Source organism: Fonsecaea monophora, assembly GCF_001642475.1.
Source record: "Fonsecaea monophora strain CBS 269.37 chromosome Unknown Scaff3, whole genome shotgun sequence".
Taxonomy (NCBI): Eukaryota; Fungi; Ascomycota; class Eurotiomycetes; order Chaetothyriales; family Herpotrichiellaceae; genus Fonsecaea; species Fonsecaea monophora.
In genome coordinates, this window is record NW_019173934.1 from 481,985 (window position 1) to 507,317 (window position 25,333).

General features: G+C 52.4%; 8 protein-coding genes across 8 annotated transcripts; 5 read left to right on the forward strand and 3 right to left on the reverse strand.

Moving 5' to 3' along the window:
* Positions 1 to 68: 68 nt before the first annotated feature.
* Positions 69 to 2,015, reverse strand: AYO21_00872 (hypothetical protein; the record flags this gene model as incomplete). Its single annotated transcript, XM_022650859.1, has 1 exon — positions 69 to 2,015. One exon carries the CDS (start codon positions 2,013 to 2,015, stop codon positions 69 to 71), a length of 1,947 nt encoding a protein of 648 aa, XP_022516862.1.
* A 603-nt stretch (positions 2,016 to 2,618) lies between these two features.
* AYO21_00873 (hypothetical protein) lies at positions 2,619 to 5,803 on the forward strand (the record flags this gene model as incomplete). Its single annotated transcript, XM_022650860.1, has 3 exons — positions 2,619 to 2,744; positions 2,802 to 2,894; positions 3,923 to 5,803. 3 exons carry the CDS (start codon positions 2,619 to 2,621, stop codon positions 5,801 to 5,803), a joined length of 2,100 nt encoding a protein of 699 aa, XP_022516863.1.
* A 294-nt stretch (positions 5,804 to 6,097) lies between these two features.
* On the forward strand, positions 6,098 to 7,003 carry AYO21_00874 (hypothetical protein; the record flags this gene model as incomplete). The annotated part of the gene is made up of 2 exons (XM_022650861.1): positions 6,098 to 6,348; positions 6,520 to 7,003. The coding sequence occupies 2 exons, from the start codon at positions 6,098 to 6,100 to the stop codon at positions 7,001 to 7,003; spliced, it is 735 nt and encodes a 244-aa protein (XP_022516864.1).
* Positions 7,004 to 10,848: 3,845 nt separating this feature from the next.
* On the forward strand, positions 10,849 to 11,505 carry AYO21_00875 (hypothetical protein; the record flags this gene model as incomplete). The annotated part of the gene is made up of 1 exon (XM_022650862.1): positions 10,849 to 11,505. One exon carries the CDS (start codon positions 10,849 to 10,851, stop codon positions 11,503 to 11,505), a length of 657 nt encoding a protein of 218 aa, XP_022516865.1.
* Positions 11,506 to 12,849: 1,344 nt separating this feature from the next.
* On the forward strand, positions 12,850 to 15,852 carry AYO21_00876 (hypothetical protein; the record flags this gene model as incomplete). The annotated part of the gene is made up of 4 exons (XM_022650863.1): positions 12,850 to 12,937; positions 12,993 to 13,122; positions 13,178 to 13,354; positions 13,407 to 15,852. 4 exons carry the CDS (start codon positions 12,850 to 12,852, stop codon positions 15,850 to 15,852), a joined length of 2,841 nt encoding a protein of 946 aa, XP_022516866.1.
* Positions 15,853 to 15,995: 143 nt separating this feature from the next.
* On the reverse strand, positions 15,996 to 16,823 carry AYO21_00877 (hypothetical protein; the record flags this gene model as incomplete). Its single annotated transcript, XM_022650864.1, has 1 exon — positions 15,996 to 16,823. The coding sequence occupies one exon, from the start codon at positions 16,821 to 16,823 to the stop codon at positions 15,996 to 15,998; it is 828 nt and encodes a 275-aa protein (XP_022516867.1).
* Positions 16,824 to 17,985: 1,162 nt separating this feature from the next.
* On the forward strand, positions 17,986 to 21,810 carry AYO21_00878 (hypothetical protein; the record flags this gene model as incomplete). The annotated part of the gene is made up of 1 exon (XM_022650865.1): positions 17,986 to 21,810. One exon carries the CDS (start codon positions 17,986 to 17,988, stop codon positions 21,808 to 21,810), a length of 3,825 nt encoding a protein of 1,274 aa, XP_022516868.1.
* A 713-nt stretch (positions 21,811 to 22,523) lies between these two features.
* AYO21_00879 (hypothetical protein) lies at positions 22,524 to 23,682 on the reverse strand (the record flags this gene model as incomplete). Its single annotated transcript, XM_022650866.1, has 2 exons — positions 22,524 to 23,473; positions 23,574 to 23,682. 2 exons carry the CDS (start codon positions 23,680 to 23,682, stop codon positions 22,524 to 22,526), a joined length of 1,059 nt encoding a protein of 352 aa, XP_022516869.1.
* Positions 23,683 to 25,333: the final 1,651 nt, after the last annotated feature.

Sequence of the window (25,333 nt, forward strand, 5' to 3'; positions counted from 1 at the left end):
GCGATATGTACACACATGATGGATGATGTTACACTTGTTACACGTCCTGTTGCTCACCCGCCATTGCGTCACTCCGTCTCCCTTTCCCCTTCTTCGTCTTCGCCCTCACCCTCATCGTCCCTCGTCGCTGAGCGACTTTTCCGACGCCCGCGCTCTCTCTTGCCTTTCCCCACGATTCCACCCCAAGGCCTCCAATCCTCGCTCTTCTGATCCGGACCGGGTACCTGCGCGCCCACGACCTGACGATCACTCAACCTTTCTTGACGGACAGCCGCCTCGAATCGGAGTACCCAATCACTCAGGCGGCCCGAGGAATCGCCACGAACTTCGTCTTGAAATTTAGTCAGAGCATTCCCGGTAGGCCCGCGATGAATGAACCCAGCGGCATGGCGGAGGCGAGTCGGGGAATAAGAGTCGAGCAGCATGCGCATTGTGCCTGTCCTTGTCGTTTGGAGGGAATTCGCGCTCTGAATGGCCGCGTGCCGCGATTCCCTTCCCCAAATACACACGTGACCAGTGGGTGTGTAGTAGGGGATGATATTTGGTAGCCAGTCTGTCCACTCCGCGATGATATTGGGGATACCTCGGTACGGCCAGTCTGTGCCTTCGTCATGTGATGTCCAATCTTTTCGCTTGATGGTGTTGCGCACAGCAATAGAGATGAGTTGGATGTGGCATTCCAGCTGAAGGGAAGCAAGCACATACTTGTGCTTTAGATCGAGGAATGAAGCAGAAGGCAAGCCGTCGTAGAACATGTAATGGTAGTCGGCGTCTTCAAGGAGGCTTCGGATTTGGTCATACATTTCGGAGAGGCGGGTTCGTTCTTCCTCGAGCAGGGCCATACACTGGCGAAGGTCTTCGGCAGCCTTGTAGAGCTTCCTCGCTTCGGACCTGGCTTTGACCCGAAATATCAGATCCTCAATTTTCGGCTGGACGTTGTACGGTTCGTTATGGAAGACGTGATAGACTGACTCGACCGCCCTCCGTGCAATGCGACCCTCACCGTGTCCTCTCTCGATCCGCGCCTTACTGTGTTGGATTGATAATACAAAGGTCCACTCCAGTAAATGGGTCCAGATATATTCCGGAATATCCAGGTTGTAATTGCGCGAGATGTAGTCAAGGAGCATGCCTCCCAGTGCGACTTCATTGTTCGTGCCGAAAACATGAACTACCGTAAATAAAAGGCGCGCAGAAGGCCGAAGAGGTGAGCCCTCCTCATAAAATGTGGGACTCTCCAACTCCTCCTCGTCGTACTTGTCCAGAGCGTCAACATCGATATTCCAAGCCGACTTGAGAACGCTCTTGACGCTGCCTAGGTCTCCTTCGCGGCCCATCGCGACCATAAGATTGCAGAATGTTGCCTCATTACCGTTCAGCCCTTGGTTCACGAGCTCGTTGAAGATGCCCAGAGTTTCCAGCCTGATGGACTGTTCACTTTTGGGATTTTTGGGCGATGCGACTCCGTGGCCAAAGAATCCGAGCGGTCTGGTCTCCAATGATCGACGAAACATGTTATGCCGGACTATCCGTAGTCGATATCGTTCGTGTCTATTATATGCCTCGTTCCAGGTTAGGGCCTCCATGAAGTAGTTGTAACAGTCCAAATCAGGTTCAACAGCGTCCTCTCTCATGGCTTTGCGAAACACATTCCTGGCAAATGATCCCACCCCAGCCGCGGCTGTACACCGTAAGAGATGACGATATATGTCGAGACCTAGGGAATGGCCATGTTTTTGTCGCTGAGTAACCAGGGAATCAAGGATGTTGATAAAAGTGGCCACACGCTCTTCCAGTGATCTGACTATTCGAAACTTCGGCTGCGTCTCTAGACTCGGCTTCAAGTAGCGGAATAGCTTTCCATAAGGAACAATAAAATGCTCGGGATCCAACGCGCAGATGGCACGTGCGAAGGTCTGGTCGTCTGCATTTTCAATGAAATCGTCCCCGATTTGAGGTGTCACCAGTCCCAAGAGTATACGGTCGGGATTGTTTTCTTCCAACAAGGCCTGCATAGACACCACTTTCCTTGCTCCATGAGTGGAATCCGCTGGCGGTACCTCATCAATTGTATATTCTATCGGAGAAGGATCATCGTGTTCGTCTAGGAGGGTCGATTGCTTCGGCAATATGAAGGGAGAAAAGGACACGGTCGTAGAGTATGACCGGTCGAAACGTCGTTCACAGCGAGCATTGGGAAGGCATAGTCCTTTGTCCCAGTGCGCCGGGGAAAGGGTTTGGCGACGGAGAATGTGAAGGGTCAAGTGAGGTATCCGACTGGGCGAGGGTTGCGAGAAGCCATTGATCAACCTCACCAGAGGCAGCGAGCCATGCATCAATACACCGCAGATAGACGGCGACCCGAGCTAGAGCTGGAAAGGATGGCAACTAAGTCATTGAAAAAGATTCTGGAATCTGGCGTTGGGAAGGGAGCGGTTTGCGCGATGGACGGATTTCGCTTTCTCCAAACAAAAGCTCAAATTTCAAATGACGCCAAGCCCAACGGTCCTGGGCTGATCCCCTTCCCAGTTAGTAGCGGACAAGGGCTCTTCTCTTCTCGACAGCCATACCACCATTTGACGTTGGATTTATTTTGCAGACCACAGGTCCAGCCTTTCATGGCCGAATCACCAGAGGAAGGAGCCAATGCGGTGTCTGAACCGCTTGACCTTGTCCGCCTCTCCCTCGATGAGATTGTGTTTGTTCGACTACGTGGAGATCGAGAGCTGAAAGGAAGACTACATGTATGCTTGTATAACAGGATCGCAGCGACCTCATACTGACGCACAGGTGCAAAACAGGCCTACGACAGTCATTGCAATCTTGTTCTCGGAGACGTTGAAGAGACAATCTACACGATTGAAGAGGAGGAGGATGGCGAAGACACCGTCAAGGTCAGTTCTCATTGATGCAAAATTCAATCGACCAGCCACTCACTCCACTAGACAACGAAGAAACAGTCCGATATGCTATTTGTCCGAGGTATACGCCGCGCCAAAGGGCCAAGATTGGCTGTCGCTGACAACTGAGCAGGAGACTCGGTCGTACTAATCTCTCCCCAACCTGGGTCTTGAGACCGTTTCAACCACGTCGATCTAGATTCTCGGATCAAACGAGCAAAACCGCCGTTCGAAGGGTTTCGAGGGTCAAATCTAGCCCATGATGGAGCATAACGGACGGTAGGAAGTCACCCAAAAGATCGCTGGGGGAAACAGTACCCCTATAAATGAGTCACCTGAAGCTGCAATCCTTGGTCCAGGAAGAAGAACCTTTGAAGGCTTACATCTTGCCTTTCGAAAAGTCCAGCCTGCGGTGGAAGAGTCACCTGTCTCGAACGAGTGACGATGCAGGAGGATCTTACAAGTCAATTAGCGTGCTGATAGCGGAAGCGAAAGACCTGCAGTCACTGATGAGGCTGAGACGCGTGGGGGAGAATGAGTCAATAAATCAACTCGTGGGTTCCCCGCTTGATAGCCACAGTGGTAGCCCAAACAAGTACATACAAAGCTGTCATGGTCATGACTCCAACACTGCCTCCACTTTATTTATATATGTTCCGGGACGGGCTCTGTTACCTCTCTGTCTCCCATCTGCGCATTTCATCCTCACAGAAACTTCTCTACAGTACAGCTCAAGATGCAGTCTTAGCACTCGGGCAACGCTGCGCCTCTCTGCTACTCATAGCTCCACGATGATTCCTCGAATACCTCACTGACTGCGGGGCGCATCCGCCACTCTTTCACGCCACTCTCCACCTCATCTCGCATTCGAACCAACAACCAACGATGGGTAGCCGCAACAGACAGACACTGCAAGATCGCCGAAAGGGAGAGCTGGTAGGGGCATTTCAAGTGATGAACAACTTCAATTTCTAATATGATGCCAGGCCCTCTCTGATTTCGCTGATTATGTAGAACGACAGCGAGCAAAGACACGCCTTCCGCATCCCGATTCCATTGCTGGCGACAGCAGTTACGGTACTGGCGCTCCCTCGTCCGTCGCTGAAGATCATGCAGAGCTCGAGATCCTTGATCAATTAGACCTCTCCGACGCCCCAAGCCGGACAAAACCAAAGGAGTTGCTGCTTGATACCTCGGGCGATGCAGCCGCAACCTTTCAGGAATTGTCGGGCTTTCTACAGTCCAGGTTAGACGAGGGCCATGGCGAGACGCTCTTCGATCTAGGACTTGAGGACAGCGGTGACTCAATGCGATTCACTAAAGAGCAATGGGACATTGCTATGACACGCATCACTGAAGCGGCCGGTGTGCTCAACGCGACAGTCAACGTGCTCCTGACATACAATGTTGGTGGTGATAAGGAGGCTCATCCGAACACGACTCATGACCAATCAAGCCACGGCAAGCTACTCATTCGACAGACCCCAGCAACAGCTGAAGAAGTTATCGAGACGCGAATTGCGGTGGTTGGTAATGTTGATGCAGGCAAGTCTACCATGTTAGGTGTTCTTGTCAAGGGGAGCCTGGACGATGGCCGCGGCAAAGCTCGTGTCAACCTGTTTCGTCACAAGCACGAGATTGAATCCGGTCGGACTTCGTCTGTGGGCATGGAGATTATGGGCTTTGACACCCATGGGGAAGTAGTCACATCCACCGTTCCCGGTCGCAAACTCACTTGGGCGGAGATTGGGACTCGTTCGGCAAAGGTCATCTCATTTACCGACCTAGCTGGACACGAGCGTTATCTTCGGACAACTGTTTTTGGCCTCCTCTCCTCGGCACCAAACTACTGCCTGCTCATGGTGGCAGCCAACAACGGACTGATCGGTATGTCGAAGGAGCACCTTGGTTTAGCACTGGCCTTGAACGTGCCTGTCATGGTTGTCATCACCAAGATCGATATTTGCCCTCCCCAGATTCTTGAACAGACGATCACCCAGCTGACGAGGATATTGAAATCGCCTGGAGCGAGGAAAATCCCCGTCTTCATCAAGACATACGAGGAGACGGTCCTGACAGCCACACAATTTGTGTCCCAGCGGATTTGCCCAATCTTCCAGGTCTCAAATGTGACCGGGGAATCCCTGGACCTTGTTCGAACTTTTCTCAATATTCTTCCGCATCACGGCCATTATGACGATCAGGCGCCTTTTGAATTTCATATTAATGACACTTTCTCCGTCCCATTTGTGGGAACAGTTGTGTCGGGAGTTGTGAAGTCCGGGATAATTCATGCAGGTGACAACGTTCTCGTGGGACCAGACTCTCTTGGGCAGTTTCAGACAACAAATATTCGATCGATCGAACGGAAAAGGATCCAGGTACCGGCATGTAGCGCTGGCCAGTCTGCCTCCCTCGCCTTGAGAAGAATACGAAAGAAAGAAGTGCGCAAAGGCATGGTCGTGCTCCCGAAGCTCGAAGGCCCTCCGCCTAAGGTTTACCGAGAATTTGTCGCCGAGGTTTTGATTCTGTCCCACCCGACTACCATACGACCAAAGTACCAAGCGATGCTTCATGTAGGGCCTATCAGCCAGACTTGCGCCATCATTGAAATTGATCGTGAGTACATTCGAACCGGAGATCGAGCCACTGTCGCGTTCCGATTTGTTCAGAGGCCCGAGTTCCTTGCAGTGGGGGACAAGATACTATTCCGCGAGGGCAAGACCAAGGGTTTGGGCATCGTGAAGTCTTTGGACTACGAAGAGGGGTCATTGAGCAAACATGAGCGGCAGAGCATGCAAGGGCCGTCTAATGGAGAGGAGTCGAATGAGAAACCCAAGGCGGAGGAGAAAGTGGCTTTATCAGCAGTGGGAGTAGCAACAAGCGACAGGCGGAGTAAGTAGGAGGAGTACAGGCGTTAAATGGCAATGTGGGAGTATGTATGAGGTAGTCATGAAGCTTCCGATACTACATACCTAGGCATGTGCTTGAAATATCAATCAGGTCACCGACATGTTTTCGGCGATGTCAGTGTACTTTGCAAGGATCAATCTGAGGCACAACAAGGCTTTGGGGGGGTTCAAGATGCCGAAACTCCGCCAATCAGCGAGTGCCCCTTTGAAGCCACAGCCTCGTCACCATCGTAGCGCGCAGTCACCGTCTCCAAACCCCCAATTTCGAGCTTCGGATAATTCAAAATGTCGCAACAGCCTCGACGACGCCGCGGCATAGGACAACGTGAGCAGACTGAAGGAGGTATCCAAGAAACCAGCGCTGTTCAGAATCCTGGTGGCCAGAAGCACGGAGAAGGCGAGGGAGAAGCAGCACTCGCCGCCATTGAGATGGATCAATCCCCGATCATCCGCGCATTGCGGCGGCAGCCCGTCTGGATCGTGCTGGCCGTCTCGAGCGGAGCGTGTGCGGCCTTTAATGGTGTATTTGCTAAATTGTACGTCCATGAACTCCCGGAATGGAAGCTCCTCCAGCTCTCTATTTGGAATCTTGACTCTCCTTTTCTGTTGCGCTCAAGCGTGCAATCCCCTTCTCGTTCATGATGCAGACAAACTAACCGACTCTCAATCCGTCAAACAAATAGAACGACCACTTCCCTGACATCCAGCCTGTCGTCCTCGATCGCAACCTTTTTCTCCCTCTCCCCCAGCAATACCTTCGTCGACCTTGCGGTCCGGGGCACATTCTTCCTCCTTAACCTACTCTTCAACGCTCTCATGTGGGGGCTCTTCACGTCCGCCCTGACCCGTGCAGAGTCAACTACCCGCGTCAGCATCATCAATGTCTCGGCGAACTTTGTCATCACCGCTGTGCTCGGTGCGTTGATCTTTGGGGAGAAGCTGGGCGGTATGTGGTGGGTAGGCGCCGGGATGTTGGCCGCGGGCAATGTCGTGATCGGAAGGAGAGAGGAAGGAGCGAAGCCTGGCGGGAATATGGGGCTGGACGAGACGAGGGAGGAGGCAGAGGGATTGGTGGGCGGAGAAGAAGAAAGAGGCGGCCACGCGGAAGATGACCTGGTAGAGCTACATGACAACCCCGGAGAAGGGCAGAGCAGAGTGAGAAAGGGAGAAGAGGCGGATGATCCGCTGTGAACTTGGAGCACGCGTCTCAACCTCGTCCTCGTCCAGCCCTAGCACTTGGCCAGGCATTGGAAAGCCGTGTTGGAAAGTTCTTGGAGACTTGATAATAGTCGAGCTTTCACGGACAATCCGCAACGGCAATGGTTGCCATGAGCATGGCTTGTACAAATGTTCCAATCGACATGTCAACTACAAGTACAAATATGTCCATCGGAAGCGCCCGAGACTATCTCAACACGAGTACCGCTGAAGATTTACTTGTGCTCGGCAAGGGCGAAGGTGTTGTGCTCACTGAGTCCTCGACCAACGGATATGTGTCACGCTGTGTTGGAGAACCTCAGCCACTGGTGAGAGAAGGTATTACTCCTTCTCTCTGGCTATACAAGTGACTCGACCCGGACGACCAAGGCCCCGTCCGTCATCATGCAACAACCGGCACTTGAATCGGGGACATCACAATCCAAAGCACCCAGCGCCGGGAGATCCATCGTACTTGCTCTTGCTTGGTACACATGACAAGAACAAGAACATAAAGAATAGCCAACTCATGCGCCTTTTTGGGTGATCAGGAGATGACCTACGAGGTACTCAGATGAGCACTACGGTTGGCCGTTTAAGAGTGTCGTGGTGTGTTGACTTTACGACGTCAGGATCCTTGGTCACACATGAGTTGTCATGGGACTTTGTTTGTCGAGTGTGGGCTCCCGCTCTCACGCCACGGACTACCTCCATCCTTGCCGCCTTTGCCTGCGAGAAATCCCGCCTGTTTGTCGTCGAGGCTGTCCTTGTACTCGTAAAAGTGTTTCTCACGTCAAAAGATACCTTTGTTTGGTTCAGCAGCTCAAAGGCATTATCTGACCCTCCGTTTGTACGCTTTCATTGGTATCTCCAGGTGCGATTTGTAGGACCGGGATGCGCGTCATCGTGAAGACTTACTGCCCGGTCCGGGTATGTTGCGCTACCTGCCCAAGTATCTACCTCGATGTATGGATGTCGATGATCAATAATTATCGCTCAAACGGTGACGACAAACTTGACTTCCTCGCTGGCTATGTACAGAGTACCCGTACATTTACAATTTCATAGTGCGAGGAGACATATCCCTATGCTTCGCATTCCATAAGCCATCAAGGGCATTATACTGGTACAGGGACTGTATGGGCTTAACGGGTCCCAATTGCTCAGAAGACCGAGAGATCAATGGCATTCGCTATCACTCAAGACTCACTACAAGTATACATAAGTACTGTACGGCGTATCATTTAATGGTTCATTGGCGAGCAGAACGTCAAAGTGCCTACTAGTAGCTATTCGGATACCTGTTACTCGGTCGGTACTTTTCGCGAACTCCTTGGAGCCATCAGGACCCGCCGAATTTATCTCTCATTATGGAGGAATCGAAGCCTACTAAGATCTAAGAACCTTAGCGGAAGACAACCAGAAGCATCGGAAGCCCCCCCTGTCGCGCATCGCGTTTCGTCCTCGTCGGACGATGTTGGAAAGCTTCTCCAGGAGTCAAGGACTCTTGAAACCTTTCACTTGTGTATGTACTTGTACGTGCACATAAGTGCTGACTGGGGCCAGTACACTACTTATACAAGTATGTACAGAGACCTCCATGTGACCGGTCTCCTGACAGACAGAGCAGCAATACCCAAGGGGCTTGTACCTGTGCAAGTAGAACTGGAGCCGACCATGGAACCGTTCTCGCCTTCGACAAGGACGCGATTGTGCATTATTACCCTCATTGCATTCCTGTCGGATGCTACTCTTGGTAATTTGACCCGTCCAGCTAGGAAGATATTCTTGAGAAGTCAAGCTCTTGGCCGCTGAGGGGCACCCAAGGGGTGTAGCAGGAGACGATTACGAGAACAAAGCGTAACATCTGGGGTAACGTGCTCTCCGATGTGAGAGAGTTTCTAGAAGGCAAATGAGGGATAACCGGCATAGGAAGATCCTTGTTCCGAGCGACTTTGCCCACGGCCTTTCCGTTTATGCTGCACTGCCATCAGATGAGCGTCAATGGCGCAAAAGGGAGCTTCAGATAGGCGGAACTCCACCCACATCTCAGGGGTTGATTGGACTTTCTCCTGGACTCGGCCCCCTTGCAGCGTCACTGGCTCCATTATTGGTGTTTGCTTTGCTCAGCACGAGTGCCCAGTGGAACATCCAGACTGGCCAAACACCTCGGGAGTATAACGAGGAAGGAGGATGGGGGAGGACAATGATTCTCCTGGATCCATGCCTGTGTCGGTTTAAACCGAGATCTTGGGGTGCGATATGGGCAAAATTCTCTCTTTGTGTCCACAATTCGTGGTTATACTGAGTACCTCGCAGTGATTTTTACTGTAGAAAGGAGATGGTGTTGGCTGTCGAGGTGCATTGGAAGTGAAGTGGGGTGCTTGTGTCTGATTGCTGAGACACTCCTCCCGGTAGTAGCACGCGACAAAAGGGCCCAATGTTCATCTGGAGCGGCTGTTTAAGGAGGTGGTATCTTTTAGGTATGGGTTAGGGACATTGAGGTATGCTCCTGGCACAAATAGCACGAATCGAGGCCGGAAATGCAGAACTTTTCGGCGATCTGCAAGGGCCAGACGCTTCAGACAAGCACACCCTTTAGGTCGACCGAACTCATGCGACGCGAGAGGGGTCCGAGAAGGAGGGACAGGACAAACGTCAAGCGGATTGGGTAACACGAGGTATCGAAGGAGATGATTTGTGCACTGCTTGGATGGTGGGATGATGGGAAAAAGGCGTTTCCAGATCCATCATGGGACGAGGGGCGCAGGGCATGCAGCTGGCTTTGTGGCACCTTACTCGTCCTCGTGAGTGCTCGTATACCTGGCTGTAGCTTCCAGGCAAAGTCTGGGGAGGGGGCGGTGGAAGGACGAACCATGAGGACACCATGAGGCATGGGAGAGTGATGGCAGGATGGGCATGAGTCCAGGAGGCCGGGCAGAGACGATTCGTGCAGAAAGCGCTCGTCCCTAGACTGGAAGAGATTAGCGGGCCCTGCGCATTGTGGGTGAGGGGTGGGTCAGGATCGAAACAACTCTGCCGCCAAGGACTGTGGTGGTTGAACCCTGTGATAAAAACTACGCTTGTCCAAGGCGGCCGGTCTGAGGGCTGCGTGCAGAGCGTTGGGCTATTCACAGCCTGTGGAGTCGGGCAGAGGCAAATTTCATGGCTGTCCCCGGCAAATTGAAGCCCTTGTCGTGGACTAGGGCGCATTAGCGGGCGACGCCTTGACGTTTTAGCAGCGAATGGCAGGTGACGCCCCAGGCACCACCAGCCGGGACAAAGCGGGTCTTGTGCCCAAGTTTGTCCTGCACTTTTAACTAACTAGCCCTTAGTGGTGTTGGTCGCCCTGATATTTCCCGCCCTCGCCGGCTTCCTGCGCTGGTCTTCCCACCCTCTGACCTCTCACCTCTCACCTCTCCCGATTTCTGCCCTTTTCTCGCCTTCTCGCCTCTCCCTCCCTCCACCGCCTGTTTGGCCAGCCAGTTCTCAAATCGACCATACATCACCATCCATCCCACCGCTGCTTTCCATCTCACTTACACTGCCATTATCTACTACCTGCCACCCACTCTCGTCCTCCCTTACAGCCTTTTCCTCTCACGCCTTATTCTTACTTCTTTCCATTGACGCCTGTTCCAGACATTCTTGCCAAACAAAGATCCTGTTCAGCATAGACCCTCTGTGCCGGTTCCAAGAGGCTCCTTGAATCAGCTGACACCCATTGTTTTTTTGCCACTGTTTGCCTAGCTGGCATCCTCTTCGACAATACAACTATACCGCTACGTTCCCATCCTAGACCTCCCTGTGTACTTCCCGGTCGTCCTCACCCGATCATCATGTCGACCTTCTACTACACTGCCCATCAACAACATCAAGCCACCAATCCGCAGCCTATGCCGCAGACACATAGCCACCATGGTCGGTCTCGACGAGCACCCCGGTTGTCCGCGGCCCAGCACTCGCATCGGCAATTCCGTGCACCCAAAGTGGTCAAGGAATTGGTTGTTACCGAGCCTCCAAGCATAAGTGCATACCGGGCGCGCTTCGAGGCAGGACGGTCGTTCGACCTAGACGACGATCTAGAGTTCTGCCCAAACCTCTTGACATTTGATGAGGTTTGTGGCGAGCCTCTCTCCACAACTTCGTCTCTTACTGACTTCTTCGCAAAGCGTCAGTCGGTAACGTCAGGCTCGTCGGATCGCTCATCGTTGTCGAGTGGCTCGCCCGATTCATCTCCTCTCCAATCCCAGATACAACCACAACAAATCACACCCGCGTTGTCTATTTCCTCTGCTGTCACGTCCGCGTACATGTCTCCACCGAACTTCGCCGGCAACCACAACAACCTCAAGATCCATCAGCCGTCGGCGATTCGTTCCCGCAACAACGCCATTCCGATTGTGAACCCTTCCACAGGTAACCGCATTGCGAGCCCGCCATCATCCATCTCACCAGGCATGATGCAGCAAACAACTGCCGCCCGCCGGTGGTAAGAGGGTCTCTGCTCTGTGGAGTGCTCTAACCTCCGTGCTCGTTGTCGTTGTGTCGCTGTATTCGTGCTGGTTGGTGTTATGATGTGTCGCTTGCCTTTGTGCTTTCCGGTGCCTGCCAAACCCCTCCCACCCTACCTCGAACCTTCTCGACCTCCCATTTGATTTGTACATATGTATCTCACGACGAGGAAAATTTTTGTCACATTTTTCAACGAGCGGAAAGGCATAGCGATTCGACGAAGTTGACATCATGATACCAGCTATTTGTGGAAGATAGGATCAATAGGGAGTACGGTGGCACAGCGATTTCAAAGACAAACTTGATTTTAGCATGGAGTTTCCCGAGCATATCCAAGGTCAAGAGGATCATGATAGACAACGATCATCATCATATTGGCGGTTCTTATTTACTTGTGGATTTACGGGAGTTTTGCACATTCGGTACCTGGGGGCGAGGAAATGACAGATGAGAAAACAAAAGATACCAGATGGGTTGATGTTGGGTTTCCTGGTTGGCTATGTTGGTTCCACAAAAGGATGGAACAAATGCACATCTCACGGTTGACGGCTGGCTTAAAACGATAGGACTTTCATGGGGCCACATTCTTGTCCAGCACAACGGTCGGTGGGATTATCCGCCGTTATGAGATGTATTTCTAGTAATAGAAAGCTGAGAAATTTATGAGTATCGGTATTGATTGCTGCTCTGCACTGTTTTGATGTACTCGTATGTCTTTGGTGATAGGCGGTTGAGAGAGGCCATAGCACCTCTGCCTGCTGTCCATGTAGTCGTGGACTACCGACGTACTTGCTCTGTACCTGAGGGAATGAGATGCTTGTTGCATAGCCTCGATCTTGGTTTTCACGATTCAGCTCTGCAAGGTACCAGACGCAGGTTGACTCATCACTGCCATTCGACACACGAGTACTTGTAACATGTACCGGTGGCAGTGCAGATAAGTCTCTCTGTTAGTATCTCGTACAATTCGAAACAATTGGTCAGATTCGACATGGGGTTATTAGGCGGATGTCTCAGTGGGTTGGCAAATGTGGCTGGTAACCAACATTGTATGGATCCCGTCACCCCTCTCACTGTCCCGCCTTATAACGTCAAGCCACTGTAATATGTTCGGGAATATTGGTTTCCAGATGGCGACTTGTCTTTGAGCTGGTGATACGTATCTGAATTTAATTGAGCTCATAATCCAGGCCTGGGAGACACAGATCGAATTTCATCTTGGCATTGACATTCTTGGTCCGAGATTCTTCTCATTCAATCCTCCGCTTTTCGGGCTTGCTTTAACACAAGTAACAACCTCGTCGTGGACGAGACATCAGTCAACCATGGCTCTAATCACACGCAATATCCTGTTGTGTCTCTTCCTGGGCTTGGTATTCTTCACCCTCCAAGCCCATGCATTTGGTGCTGGCAGTGCGTAACCCAGAGAGATATCTGGTCAGAAGACCCCCGCTGACACTCGGCACAGACATTGCCTCTATCTCTGCGGTAGAGGGCAAGAATTGGCGCCATGGCGATATCGAAGACGTCTTGAAGACTGTGGCCTGTATCCGTCATCACAAATGGAATTCGATGATGATCAAACGTGTCTACTTTGGGTACGCCGTACTCTACTCTGGCGTAAACAACGCGAGGGCTAACCACCCGTCACAGGAATTGGCTTCGCGACTATTCTCAGGCCATGGATACCGGAGCTTTAAAGAAAGCACAGCCAGAGACCATTCGTATCTTGGTTTGGCTGCTATCGTTCCTTGGATTCGGGTATGCTACAGCCGAATTCGAGGTCACTTCAGAGCGCCTAGGGGTATATCGACCTGAAGAACATATTGAGTAGGTTTATTCCTTTTCCTGGGCCAGCAACAAACTCTGACAGAGTCTTCAGCAACCCTAAAGACTACAATGACAACGAGGATGCCCGAAAGTTCGATGTACGCCTCCGCGGTCCGGTCAGAGACATTGAGCTACAAATCGATATGGAGACGGGCATGAAGAACTATATTGCAAATGGTAAAGGCGATTGGGCTACCAGCGCGGCTTTCGTCAAGTACAGCTTTGAACGCAGTATCCACCACGGCCGTCTCTACACCAATGGCCACGGATTCTTCAAAGGGAAAGATGAGGATCTCGCTGAGGCTTTGAGATGTCTTGGACAAGGCCTGCATACACTGGAAGACTTTGGTGCTCACACAAATTACGTTGAACTGGCGCTTCGGGAAATGGGCTTCCACAATGTGTTTCCTCATGTGGGAACTGCCACCGCGATCAATCTACGCGGAAAACATGTTTTCCCACTTGTCACAGGCACTTTCGGGATGGTGGATTTCTATCACTCGGTCCTCGGAGAGGCAACCGATCATTTCACCCAGAGTGAAGTGAATGAGATGGACAATGCTCTCGGCACAGCTCAGCAAGCAGCGCAGTCATCAAATCCTTTGATGACATTAGTCAAACTTCTCTCCAAGGTCCCTGGAACCAAAGGCCTTTGTGATGAAGCGGAACAACTGCAAGCAAGCTCTCAGGCCCAGGCGCGTGCTAGTCAACACGAGGGCTTTGGCGCGCAGGGGGGTTATCGTGGAATTGAGGATTATGGAGGCTCCTCGAGGGGGATAGATGACTGGGAGACTAGTCGGGCATCACATCCCAGCTATCCGTCGCAACCTCAGTCTTTTGGCGCAAATGCTTGGAATCAACAGTCTCAATCAGGTTATCAGCCACATTGGGAACAGAACCCACCTCAGTACCAACAGCAATCGCAGTGGCATGACCAAGGCATGCCGCAGAGTTTCAACAATCCACCACCGTCTCAACATCAATCTCAATGGCATGATCAGGGGATGAACCAAAACTATGCTGCACACGACCAATATGGCAATACACAGCAGGACTGGCAGCAACCACAACATACGAGTTCTCATCCCTCACAGCCTATGCAGTCAGCTAATCCAACACAACCACAACCGCCACCAGCGCAATCCGGTGGTCCCAGTTCAACCGCTCTCGAAGGACTCTCAAATTTTGACCCAGCCAAGACGGTCGCTCAGATCTATCCGATTTTAGCATTCCGAGATAAAGTTGTTCGGACAATCAGTGGTATCATCGAAAAGATTCCAGGTTTAGAGGCGCTTGTCGACCGTATCACCGAAACTCTGACGGTGTTCATCCTCTCACTCCTGGCCCCTTTTGTACGACCAATCCTCAACGCAATCTCTAAGGCACTGCAGACGGGTAGTGAGGGTGTTCTGAGTTCATCCGCAAAGCATCAATACGAGGTCTGGACGGATCCACATTGTACGGATCCCACGCACTCAATGCTGAGCAAGGACCACTTCAGCAACATGCTGAACGAACCTGCCGGCAATGTGGCCGCTGAGATTCTCAAATTTGTGGCTCCGCGAGTTCTATATGCTTGGGAACACCCTGATGTCCCGGTGCAACAGGTCATGCACGATGTCGAGAGTATATTCCATCATCCCGCCTTCAGAAATGAAAGACTCGAAGTCCATCGGAGTATGTTCGGTGCAGTAACGCGATGGGTGGACGGCTTACCCGACAGGGGACGCAGTCTCGAAAGCCTGTTGAGTTCAGACGGCGTACGAGCTGGTAAAAACCACAAAGGAGGCGTTAATGAGCACATACAGCATTCTGCTCCAAGCACCGGCGGAGCACACCATACAAGTTCTAGCCCACTGGGCGGCCTTGCGAGTTTCATCCCAGGTCAACAACAGCACGGTGGCGGAGGAGGGCACCAGTCTTCGTCAAACTCTGGAGCATTTGGTGGACTGGCGAATCTCATTCCTGGTGGACACCAGAGCAGCGGCCAAGGGAGAAATCCGCTGGGTATGGTAGGTAACGTCCTCGGAAATTTCACGGGGCATAAACCGGCGCAACAACAACATGGAGGAGGTGGTGGTCTGGGAAATATGTTGAGCATGGCCGAAAAGTTACCAATTCCTGGTGTCCACGGGGTCGCCGGCTCGTTGAACAAATACACGAAATTCATGGGCGGCTTTCCTGGAAGCGGAGCACGCGGTCTAGACGATCAGGATTTCGGATCGAATGGCAGTGAATTAGGGGGATCAAAGGAACTGCACGAAGCCGCACTGCTTGGAGAGCGCTCGGCTGCAGACAACAGATCGCCCAGTCCCATGCCCTTACAGCCACCTCCCGGATACGAGCAATATGGTCGACAAGATGCTGGTAATTATGGATACGGTCAAGAAGGGCAAGACTATCAATACCAGACCGCCTACCAGGATCCGTACCAGAGTCAGGGTCAGTATCATGGTGGCGGTGGCGGCGAAAGCGCGGGTTATTATGGAGGACGTTGACGAAAGGAAGATCTAGAAACCACAGGAGAGGGACGAGGCAATACACCGTGTAATGATTGTCGATCGCCGCCCAATAAGTGTCCGAATCATAGATTATCACTGAATTTATCAATTGCTGTTAGAGAGAAGCGAGGCTGCGGAGGTTACAACTTGTCAAATCCGCCGTGTCTCCCACGTCCATCGGCAAATCGAGCAGCACCAGCTATACTCTCCATCTGCACTACTTTGACCCCGTGATCGTACTCGTACCTCATGGCATCCTCAAAATTCTGGGCATTATATGCGGCATAGTAGCAAGAATCTCGGTCAGAATTCATGCACGCGTTGGGGAACCTCAGTAGTGATTCGGCGAGTTTCGTGGCTTCCTCGAGCGCCTTGCCCTTGGGAACGACTCTGTTTGCGAGACCCATGGACAGAGCTTCCTGGGCAGAAACTGGTCGTCCGGTAAGAATCATATCCAATGCTCGTCCCAGGCCAACGATGGCTTGCAAGCGGACTGTGCCGCCGTCTATCAGCGGCACACCCCAGCGACGACAGTAGACCCCGAAGATTGCGTCCTCTTCAACCACCCGCATGTCGGCCAGAAGGCTCAATTCGAGGCCGCCGGCAACGGCGTGACCTGCCACTGCGGCGATGACGGGCTTTTTCACCTGCAACCTCGATGGGCCCATGGGACCGCAGTTGCGGTCTTGAACTGGTTGCAGATGATCTCTATCCAGCGGATCCAGAGTGGCTGGATCTTGTTTTGACTGTGCGGTCAGGTCGACAAGGTCTGCGCCGGCGCAGAAGGCTCCCTCGGACCCGGTGAGGATAGCGAATTTCTGCGAGGCGTCTTCCTCGAACTCAATAAAGGCCGAATATAGAGCGCGAGCGGTGGATGGATTCACGGCATTGCGGCGATGGGGGCGGGTGATGGTGATTGTAGTGATTCCAGATGAGGTTTTGGAGACGGTGATGGACGATTGGCTCATGATTTCTGTGAGAGGGATATACACGGAAACAAAGCACAATGGCTGAACAAGGGTATTCAGTTGGGCCAATCTTTGTTGTGGAGAGAAAAGGTGTTTGGGCTAGGAGAGCTGAAGTGTTACTATGCATTGGTAGCCTTGCGAGGTGCAGCGTGCGCCACTTGGTGGTTTTCAGCTTCCGAGGTTCACAAGGCTGCGAGAGAGGCCGACTCGCCCAGAGCCTCGAAACTCAATCTCGCCACCAAAATGCGGGCTGAATTAAACACACGAGTACGGGTGAAGATGAGATCTGATGGGGCTTGTTCCGAGCTCAGGTGTTTCATGTTTTCTCCAGTTGTTGGATCGCATCTATACTTGTATCTCCCATCTGGCGTCTCGCCTGTCTGTCGCTTGTCGCTACGAAATGCTGAATCTGTGACCAGTCGATCAAATCTGTCTGTCTGCTGCGCCACGAGTGCTGGCGCTTTGCACCACTGGACGGCCTGGGTTGAAACCTGGATGGGCAACCGGATGGCTGTTTGGGTCTTTACCATGCGCAACCGGAGTGGGCATTCGGGGCGCCAGGCGGGCCGCCTAGACTAGAGGTGGCCTAGGCGTCGCACCGCTGCTTGGACGCGGGCTGTAGCACCTATACTGATTGGCCTCCGAGGGCCCTCGAACCCGCCTTAGGTGCTCCTGTGCGTTTGGTGGCGCCAGTGGCGCGTTACCAACGACGTCACTGACGTTGGGAGACACCAACACAAGGCATGCGATCCTCACACAGTCTATCTCGATCTTCATTCCTTGCCTTTCGATCGTCAGAACACGTACTTCCCAAGCCCTCTATTCCAACTTTTCGATCTTGCTTTCCTTTGTGTGTTGAATCTCTTCTTTCTCCATTCTTACAACAGCCGTCATTGATTCCCTCCTCTTGCTTTGTCCTTGTACTTATTTCAAGACCCCCTGAAAGGACCGTCCCTTTCACCAGAAACTGCGGCCCCAGCTTAATATCGCTGGTCAGTGACGTCCACTGCATCACCCACCTCTCACGTTCCAAACGCGTACGCAGGCCGTCACAAGAACACCAGTCATGCTACGACCAATCCTTTAGCAACGAGCATTCATGATACAAGATCTCTTCACGCAGAAAAGAACATTACCGCAACAAAGTCAAGCATAATACAAAATGTCGTTGAACGACACCCTAAATCTCGGTGGAAACACCACCGCAGCAGAACAGAAGAATGGCCAAAGTGCTGGTCAATTCGCCGCGTCCTTGGTCACTGCCATTGCAGTGTTCGGGATCCAAATCGGATTGTTTCTCGTCATCAAGGACCGCTTCGCCAGAATATACCAGCCGCGGACATACCTCGTCCCAGAAAGAGAACGGACCACCCCTTCACCCCCAGGCTGGTGGAAATGGATCAAGCCTGTGACTGCCACTTCAAACTCCGAATTCGTCCAAAAGTGTGGCCTGGATGCTTATTTCTTCCTGAGATATCTGCGTACGCTGCTCAAAATATTTGTTCCGGCGGCCTTGGTTATCTTGCCAATTCTTATTCCTCTCAACATGGTCGATGGTCGTGGGGCACAATTTGCACTCGGCAAAAATGAGAATGAGAGCAATGTGACGGGCTTGGATCAGCTGGCTTGGGGAAATGTCGCTCCCAACCACACAGGTCGATATTGGGCTCACTGGCTGTTGGCCTTGGGTCTTATTGTCTGGATATGTTACGTGTCTTTCGACGAACTACGAGGCTACATCCGAATGCGGCAGGCGTACTTGACCTCCCCCCAACATCGTCTGCGTGCCTCTGCTACCACTGTGCTGGTGAGCTCGATACCTCAGAAGTGGTGCAACGTCGAGGCTCTTGATGGCCTCTACGACGTGTTCCCCGGCGGACTGAGAAACATCTGGATCAACCGCAACTTTGACGAGCTCAGTGCCAAGATAAAACGACGCGATAAGCTCGCTAAAACTCTTGAAGCAGCCGAAACAGAGCTTATCAGGAAATGTTTCAAAAAGCACGAGGAGGGTATTGCCAAAGCTGAGAAGGAGGCCGGCAAGAAACTCACCAAGGAGGAAAAGAAGCTGCGAGCTACCATTAGGGATGAAGCTGGTGATCGAGCAGCCCATGGTCATGGAACCTCGACTGGAAATCCTCATCAGATTGAGCATAACCTCCACGATGTCATCCACGGCCATCAGGCTGGTTCTCACTCGGCGTCAAGCGATGATGAGGAGGACGAGATTCCCGAGCCTCAGCGAGACCGGTTCAATATCCCCATCATTGGCGGAGGCATATCTGCGGTCACTCACGGTCTGGACAAAGTTGGCAAAGGATTGCTGGGAGGTATTCGTGGTGTCAACAAGGGAGTCACTAACACCATCGACACCACCAATGGTTTCGTGGCGGCTGATGTCGAACAAAAGGAACTGGGCCGCAGTTCTCACGACGACAACGACGAAGTAGAAGGAGTCAGACCAACGGCATCCAAGAACCACAAAGCATATGGACAACCGCGAACAACACGTGCCAAAGATGCCTCTGCAAAGAATGATAGCTCACTTGACGACCGGGGAAGGACAGTGGAGAATTCCACCGCTCAACGATCCCAAAGCCCGATCTCTCAAGGTAGTACAATGGGGGGTGAAAAGGCTCGACCAGAAAAGCAATTGACTAGAGTTGAAAAGTTCAAAAAAGCCATAGGTCTCGGCTCAGACGAAAAGGAGCCAGTCGACTACCCATCTGCGTTTGAATGGAACTTTGACCACGACCCCGATGATGCAGTCTGGCGACGTTATCTGCGCGATAAAGATCGCGAGACAATGCGACTACCAATATTCGGCTGGCAATGGATGCCTTCGCTGCCTCTAATGGGCGAAAAGGTTGACACCATTCGATACTGCCGAAAGGAGGTTGCTCGGCTCAATGTCGAAATAGAGGATGATCAAGCCCATCCTGAACGGTTCCCACTGATGAACTCCGCCTTTGTCCAGTTCAATCACCAGGTCGCGGCACACATGGCGTGTCAGGCTGTCAGTCACCATCTGCCCAAGCAGATGGCTCCACGCTTGGTCGAGATCGATCCCAATGATGTGATTTGGGACAACATGTCGATCCCATGGTGGTCTGCATACATTCGAACAGGCGGGGTTGTCGCTATTGTGGTTGGTATGATCATCCTCTGGGCCATCCCCATCGCTTTCACGTCGGCTCTTTCGCAGCTCGAGACTGCTGCAAAGACGTGGGAGTGGCTTCATTGGGTTCTCAAGATTCCTGCTTGGATCCGGAGTGTCCTTCAAGGTGTGTTGCCCGCGGCGTTGCTCGGTCTACTACTGTTCCTGCTCCCTCTAATCCTTCGTTTCCTGGTGCGATGCCAGGGAACACCGTCTGGGATGCTGGTGGAACTTTCGGTTCAACGCTACTACTTTTGCTTCCTGTTCGTTCAGTTGTTCCTGGTCGTCTCAATCGCCTCTGCGTTGACCCAGTTCTTTGCGCTTTTCACGAGCGTAGACGGCTGGACCAACGTCCCGAGTCTCCTGGGCAACAACATCCCAAAGGCCAGCAATTATTTCTTCTCATACATGCTCCTCCAGGCCTTGTCAGTGAGTGCTGGAGCCCTGCTGCAAGTGGGCTCACTCATCGGATGGTTCGTTCTCGCCCCTCTCTTCGACAATACAGCCCGGGCCAAATTCACACGACAGACTCAATTACAAAACATCCAATGGGGAACATTCTTCCCTGTGTACACGAATCTGGCTTGCATCGGTTTGATCTATTCCGTTATCTCGCCTCTGATCCTTCTCTTCAACATCGTCACCTTCTCGCTTTTTTGGTTTGTCTACCGGTATAACACACTTTACGTCAATCGCTTTACTCGCGACACAGGTGGTCTTTTGTATCCCAACGCCATTAATTTCACCTTTGTTGGTGTCTATGTGATGGAGGTTGCTCTGATTGGCATGTTTTTCTTGGTCAGAGATCAACACGGGAACGTCGCTTGCTCAGGCCAAGCAATCGGGATGATTGTGATCCTTATCCTCACCGCCGGTTACCAGTTACTGCTAAACAACGCTTTCAGCCCATTGTTTAGATACCTCCCGATCACTCTGGAAGATGATGCAGTCCGACGAGACGAGGAATTTGCTCGAGCAATGCAAAGGAAACATGGACTCATTGAGAACGAGAATGAAGATGAAGATCTCGAAGACCAGCTGGAGCGTAACGAGCGACAGTCGATGGAGGAAGACCGCCAACAACACGAGATCGAACTTCAAGACATTGAAAAGGGTAGACAGGACAGACTCGAACGACAAAGGTCTCAGAAGTTGCCTGAGCTTGAGCCATACGAGTTTCAGAATCCAGAGATCGCGATGAATTTGGACCAGGATAGCAGAGGTGTACGAATGATGAAAGCAGCCGCCCAGATGACAGCCGACAAGACGAAAGGCCTTGTGCCGCGCAATATTTCTCAGAGAAACAATCGCAAATCCTGGGCCGACCGGGATAACACAAGGAACCGTCGAGCATCGAACTTTGGTGAATGGGAGAATCCCTCACAAAGTAGAAGCCTATCGCAAGTCGGCGGAGCATCGAAGCGTCAGTCTCATCATTTGCAACAACCAAAGGGTGTCTTTGACAAGCTCAACAACTTCAACCCGGTCACGGGCAATGAGAAGGACATTGAAGCACAACGTGCAGCCCGGAACCAACTTGCCGATGCTCTTTTTGGAGGAGTCAATGACGAATTGGAGGATCTGACCCCGGAAGAGCGCGATAAACTCGTGCAGAGGGCTTTCCAACACAGTGCACTCCGAGCCAAAAGACCTGTCATCTGGATTCCTCGGGATGAACTCGGCGTTAGTGACGACGAGGTACACCGGATGGGCCGCTTCAGCCAACACCTTTGGGTGAGCAATGTCCGACAGGGTCTTGATTCCAAAGGCCGGTGTGTCTACAGTGGCGCTCCGCCTGATTTCAGCGAGGTGGATGTGATCCAGCTCTAAATGCTCACAGAGAAGCAATGTAACAACGTTGGCGAACGATGAAAACGGTCGTCATCCTTTGCGAGGCGTTTTTCAGACCCCATATTTGGGCGTATCAGTCTATTGAGAAGCAACTGAAGCAATGATTAATGTACCTGTTAGCGAGAGACGAGACGGTCTTGCACCGAGATTTTGATGTCCATAGAGCTCCGACGATACCCTTCGAATGCATGTAACAATTACTGAGAATAGATTGACAATATTGTGTTTCAATTAGCTACACCAATCCGCTGTAATGTATATTTACCTTGCTTGTCCGTGCCAGGTTGCCATTCCTCAAGTCCTGATTGTGAGCTGAACAGAGCAGAGCAGAGCGACACGGTGTCTATGGTCCAAATGACCGTTTCTCCTCGGAATGGATATGAGAGAATGTTCGAGGTCTACATGTAGGGTTCGAGTCGAGAGAGAAAAGGGAAAAGGGGGAAGAGAGAGTCGGAGAGTCGTGGTACAAAACATGGACATCCGTATATCCCGGATGCCCTTTCATTGACTTGCTCAAAACTCCCCCAAAACCCTGGATAGACCAGCTAGCTAGTGAGCTACCTTACCTACTGTACATACCCTACATACCTCGAGTAGTTCAATCTCACCAAATTTCCCGTCCTCCGTCCTTGGACATACGTACATAATGTGCATATCTCCCCTCCCCACGCCTCGAATTTTGCGCCTCGCCCTCACGCGTCCAGCGACGTGAGAACGAGACAAGCAGCCTCGTCGGCCGTGTTACAAACATTTGTCCTCCCCAGGCCCTTGAACTTGGGCCCCGTGGGCCCGCTGACAAACTTGATCTGGCCGAGCAGGTCGACCTGGCCCGTGGCGTTGAGGGGCAGTTGCGCGTCGCCCCAGACGCCGGCGAAGTCGAGCCAGGCCGTGGGGTCGCGGGCGTTGTAGGCGGTGAATTTCTGGGAGGCGTTGTCGAACGAGTAGAACAGGGCGTTGTGCAGGGGGTCCCAGAGCGGGCCGCGCCCGGCCTCGTCGGTCACGGGCGAGATGGGCAGGCCGGTCCCCAGGTTGAGGCCTGTGATGTCGAGCGGGTGGGCGCCCGGGGTCGCGTAGTTGGCGTGGGTGCCGTTGGCCGGGTAGACGATGGGGCGGGCACCGTCTTGGAATTTCTGCACGGCGCTGAACGTGAACGCCTGGCCACTCGAGTGTTGGCTGTACCACATCGCGTGGGGGGTTTCGTTCTGGAACCGCACCATGACGTGTTCCCAGTCGCCGACGTGGTCGCCCAGCTCGAGCACGGGGAGCCCAAAGATCCAGTCGCCGCGGTTGTAGGCGTAGAAGAAGAAGAAGAACGCGTCGAGGACGTCGTCGGGCTTTTCCACCGTCACGACGGCCGAGGCGGTCGTGTTGCAGGGCAAAGAGCCGTCCGGGTTGGGCTTCACGCCGTGGAACCACGGAGGGAGGGCGCGGATGCCTTGGTCGGACGTGAGGGAGACGTTGCGGCCGTTGTTGCTGAACTGGTTCAGGCTGTCGAGATTGGACAACGTCAAGGGCGCAGGTGGACAGATGTTCTGCCCCTCAAAGTCCTCGGGGTGGCTGTTGGCTACTTGTAGGGCGATGGAACTGGGGAAGAAGGCTTCCATGGGATCGAGAAACAACACGGGAGCTGTGGTGAGGACATCTTGTCAGTTCAGTTTCTCCCATTGTAAGAGTCACATTGGCCTCCTCCTTCCCCGACGAAGCCAAGGAAGACAAGTCCCAAGACACAGAAAGATGCATACCATACTCCCGGACGAATGCTGGGACTGTGGTTCGTTTCTCGAGTTCAATCGCAGCCACCGAAACTGCCATCAATGAGAAGAGCACCGAGTAGTCTTTCGAGAATCGCATTTTGATCTGTTACCAACTTGCGTCGTTGGGGTTGTCCTGAGAGGAAACAGTGCCCAGGGCGCAAATGGTCATCTTTATGAGACGGGAACAATGGCACACTCTTGCCAGGTCCAACGCATGCATCGCGGTCCTGGGAGATTACATCCTGCACATCGAATTTCGAGATGTGGCCACCACCGGCTCTGTAAATTCTGAATCTGGCTAGTGCTCGGGGTGTCAGTCATCGGATGCGGCATAATTGATGGCGTATACAAGTACTCGTACTCCGGGATGTCCAACACCACAGGTTTCGTCATGGGGAAGCACGCGTAGTCTTGACCAGGCGATCCTCGCACGCAAAGAACCATAAAAATGGGGATAGGCGCCTTGATGACAGTGGGGGCAGATTTCTGAAACAAAGGCCAATCACTGTCAGCAGAAAACAATTGTGCTAGTCGGAACACTTTGATCCGTTGGGCAAGCAGATACTGATGTCGGATAAAACCAAACCTCAAAAGGGGGCTCAGTCTTCACGTGTACAAGGTCCGGGTACGGCCGACAGCATAGGGACGAAACGTCGCAGCACAGGTGTCTTGCGCTTCCAATCACCCTTGCCTCGATCAAAGACATTAATCAGACGGAAAAGGCGGATCGCAGTGAGACGAAGGTCGAAGTTCCTCGTTATTAAATGTCAAGCCGAAGGACAAGGTCAGGCTGGAGGTAAGGACTTTGGGGGCCCTCCGCTGATGCCACTGGCCAAATCCGGCACTCATATCAAGAATTGAACATTGAACATAGCATTCTGAGGAGGGTTCCGATGTGGAGCATCTCATCCTGACAAGACGTCTTCCATTGCAGTGAGACCAGCTTCCACTTTATATGCGCCTGTTCTGTCTGCGGCCAGGAATATTTGGATGCTGATTTGTCTGCTCCATCAGTGTGTAAGGTGATAGTTGACGGGGCCTTGCTGTGCGGCCATGATGGTGACTTGGATCTCGAATTACGAGCATGTTTCCTCAACAGAGTAAGGTCAAGGGAGTGCCAGGAGGCAGATTGTCGTTGATACACGACACACAGAGGAACGGAGAGAAGCAAACAACCCAGAATGATGTCAAGAGCCTTTCAGCACGTGACCACAACGACCAGGGCTTGGCACTGGGATCAACACCATCGAACGCGATCCATATAGGAAACATTGCAAAGAGTGGTTTCTGGAGGGATTTCGGAGAAATGTTGGATGCGATACACGGCATATGGTTAGGGACAGTGCCGCTTTCACTCACGCAACATGTTCTGCGCTCAAAACCAACTCTTCTAGCCTGATTGATTTCTGATCCTTCCGAGTGCCTTTCTGCAACCCAATCTGATTATAGCCATTCCTTTGCAGATGTTCGGCGATAATGACGCTCATTTCTCCACCAGGAGAAAGCGTTCTTGCTTTGGCTTCCCTTGCTTGCTCTTTCATCCCAGTTGTGCCTTGCGAATGTTTAGCCCTTCGCAGAACTTTCCACGACCTTTTTGGGGAGCGCGAGTCTCAAGCGTCGACGGAAGATCTCGAATGGTTGATGCTTTTCCCGGCGGTGCAAGTCTGTTGCGGTTGCTGGAGAGATTCCTGCATTGGAATACAAAGTAGCAGTCGTGCATGTTTGTCCGGTTCGCTTCCTTGCGCTCA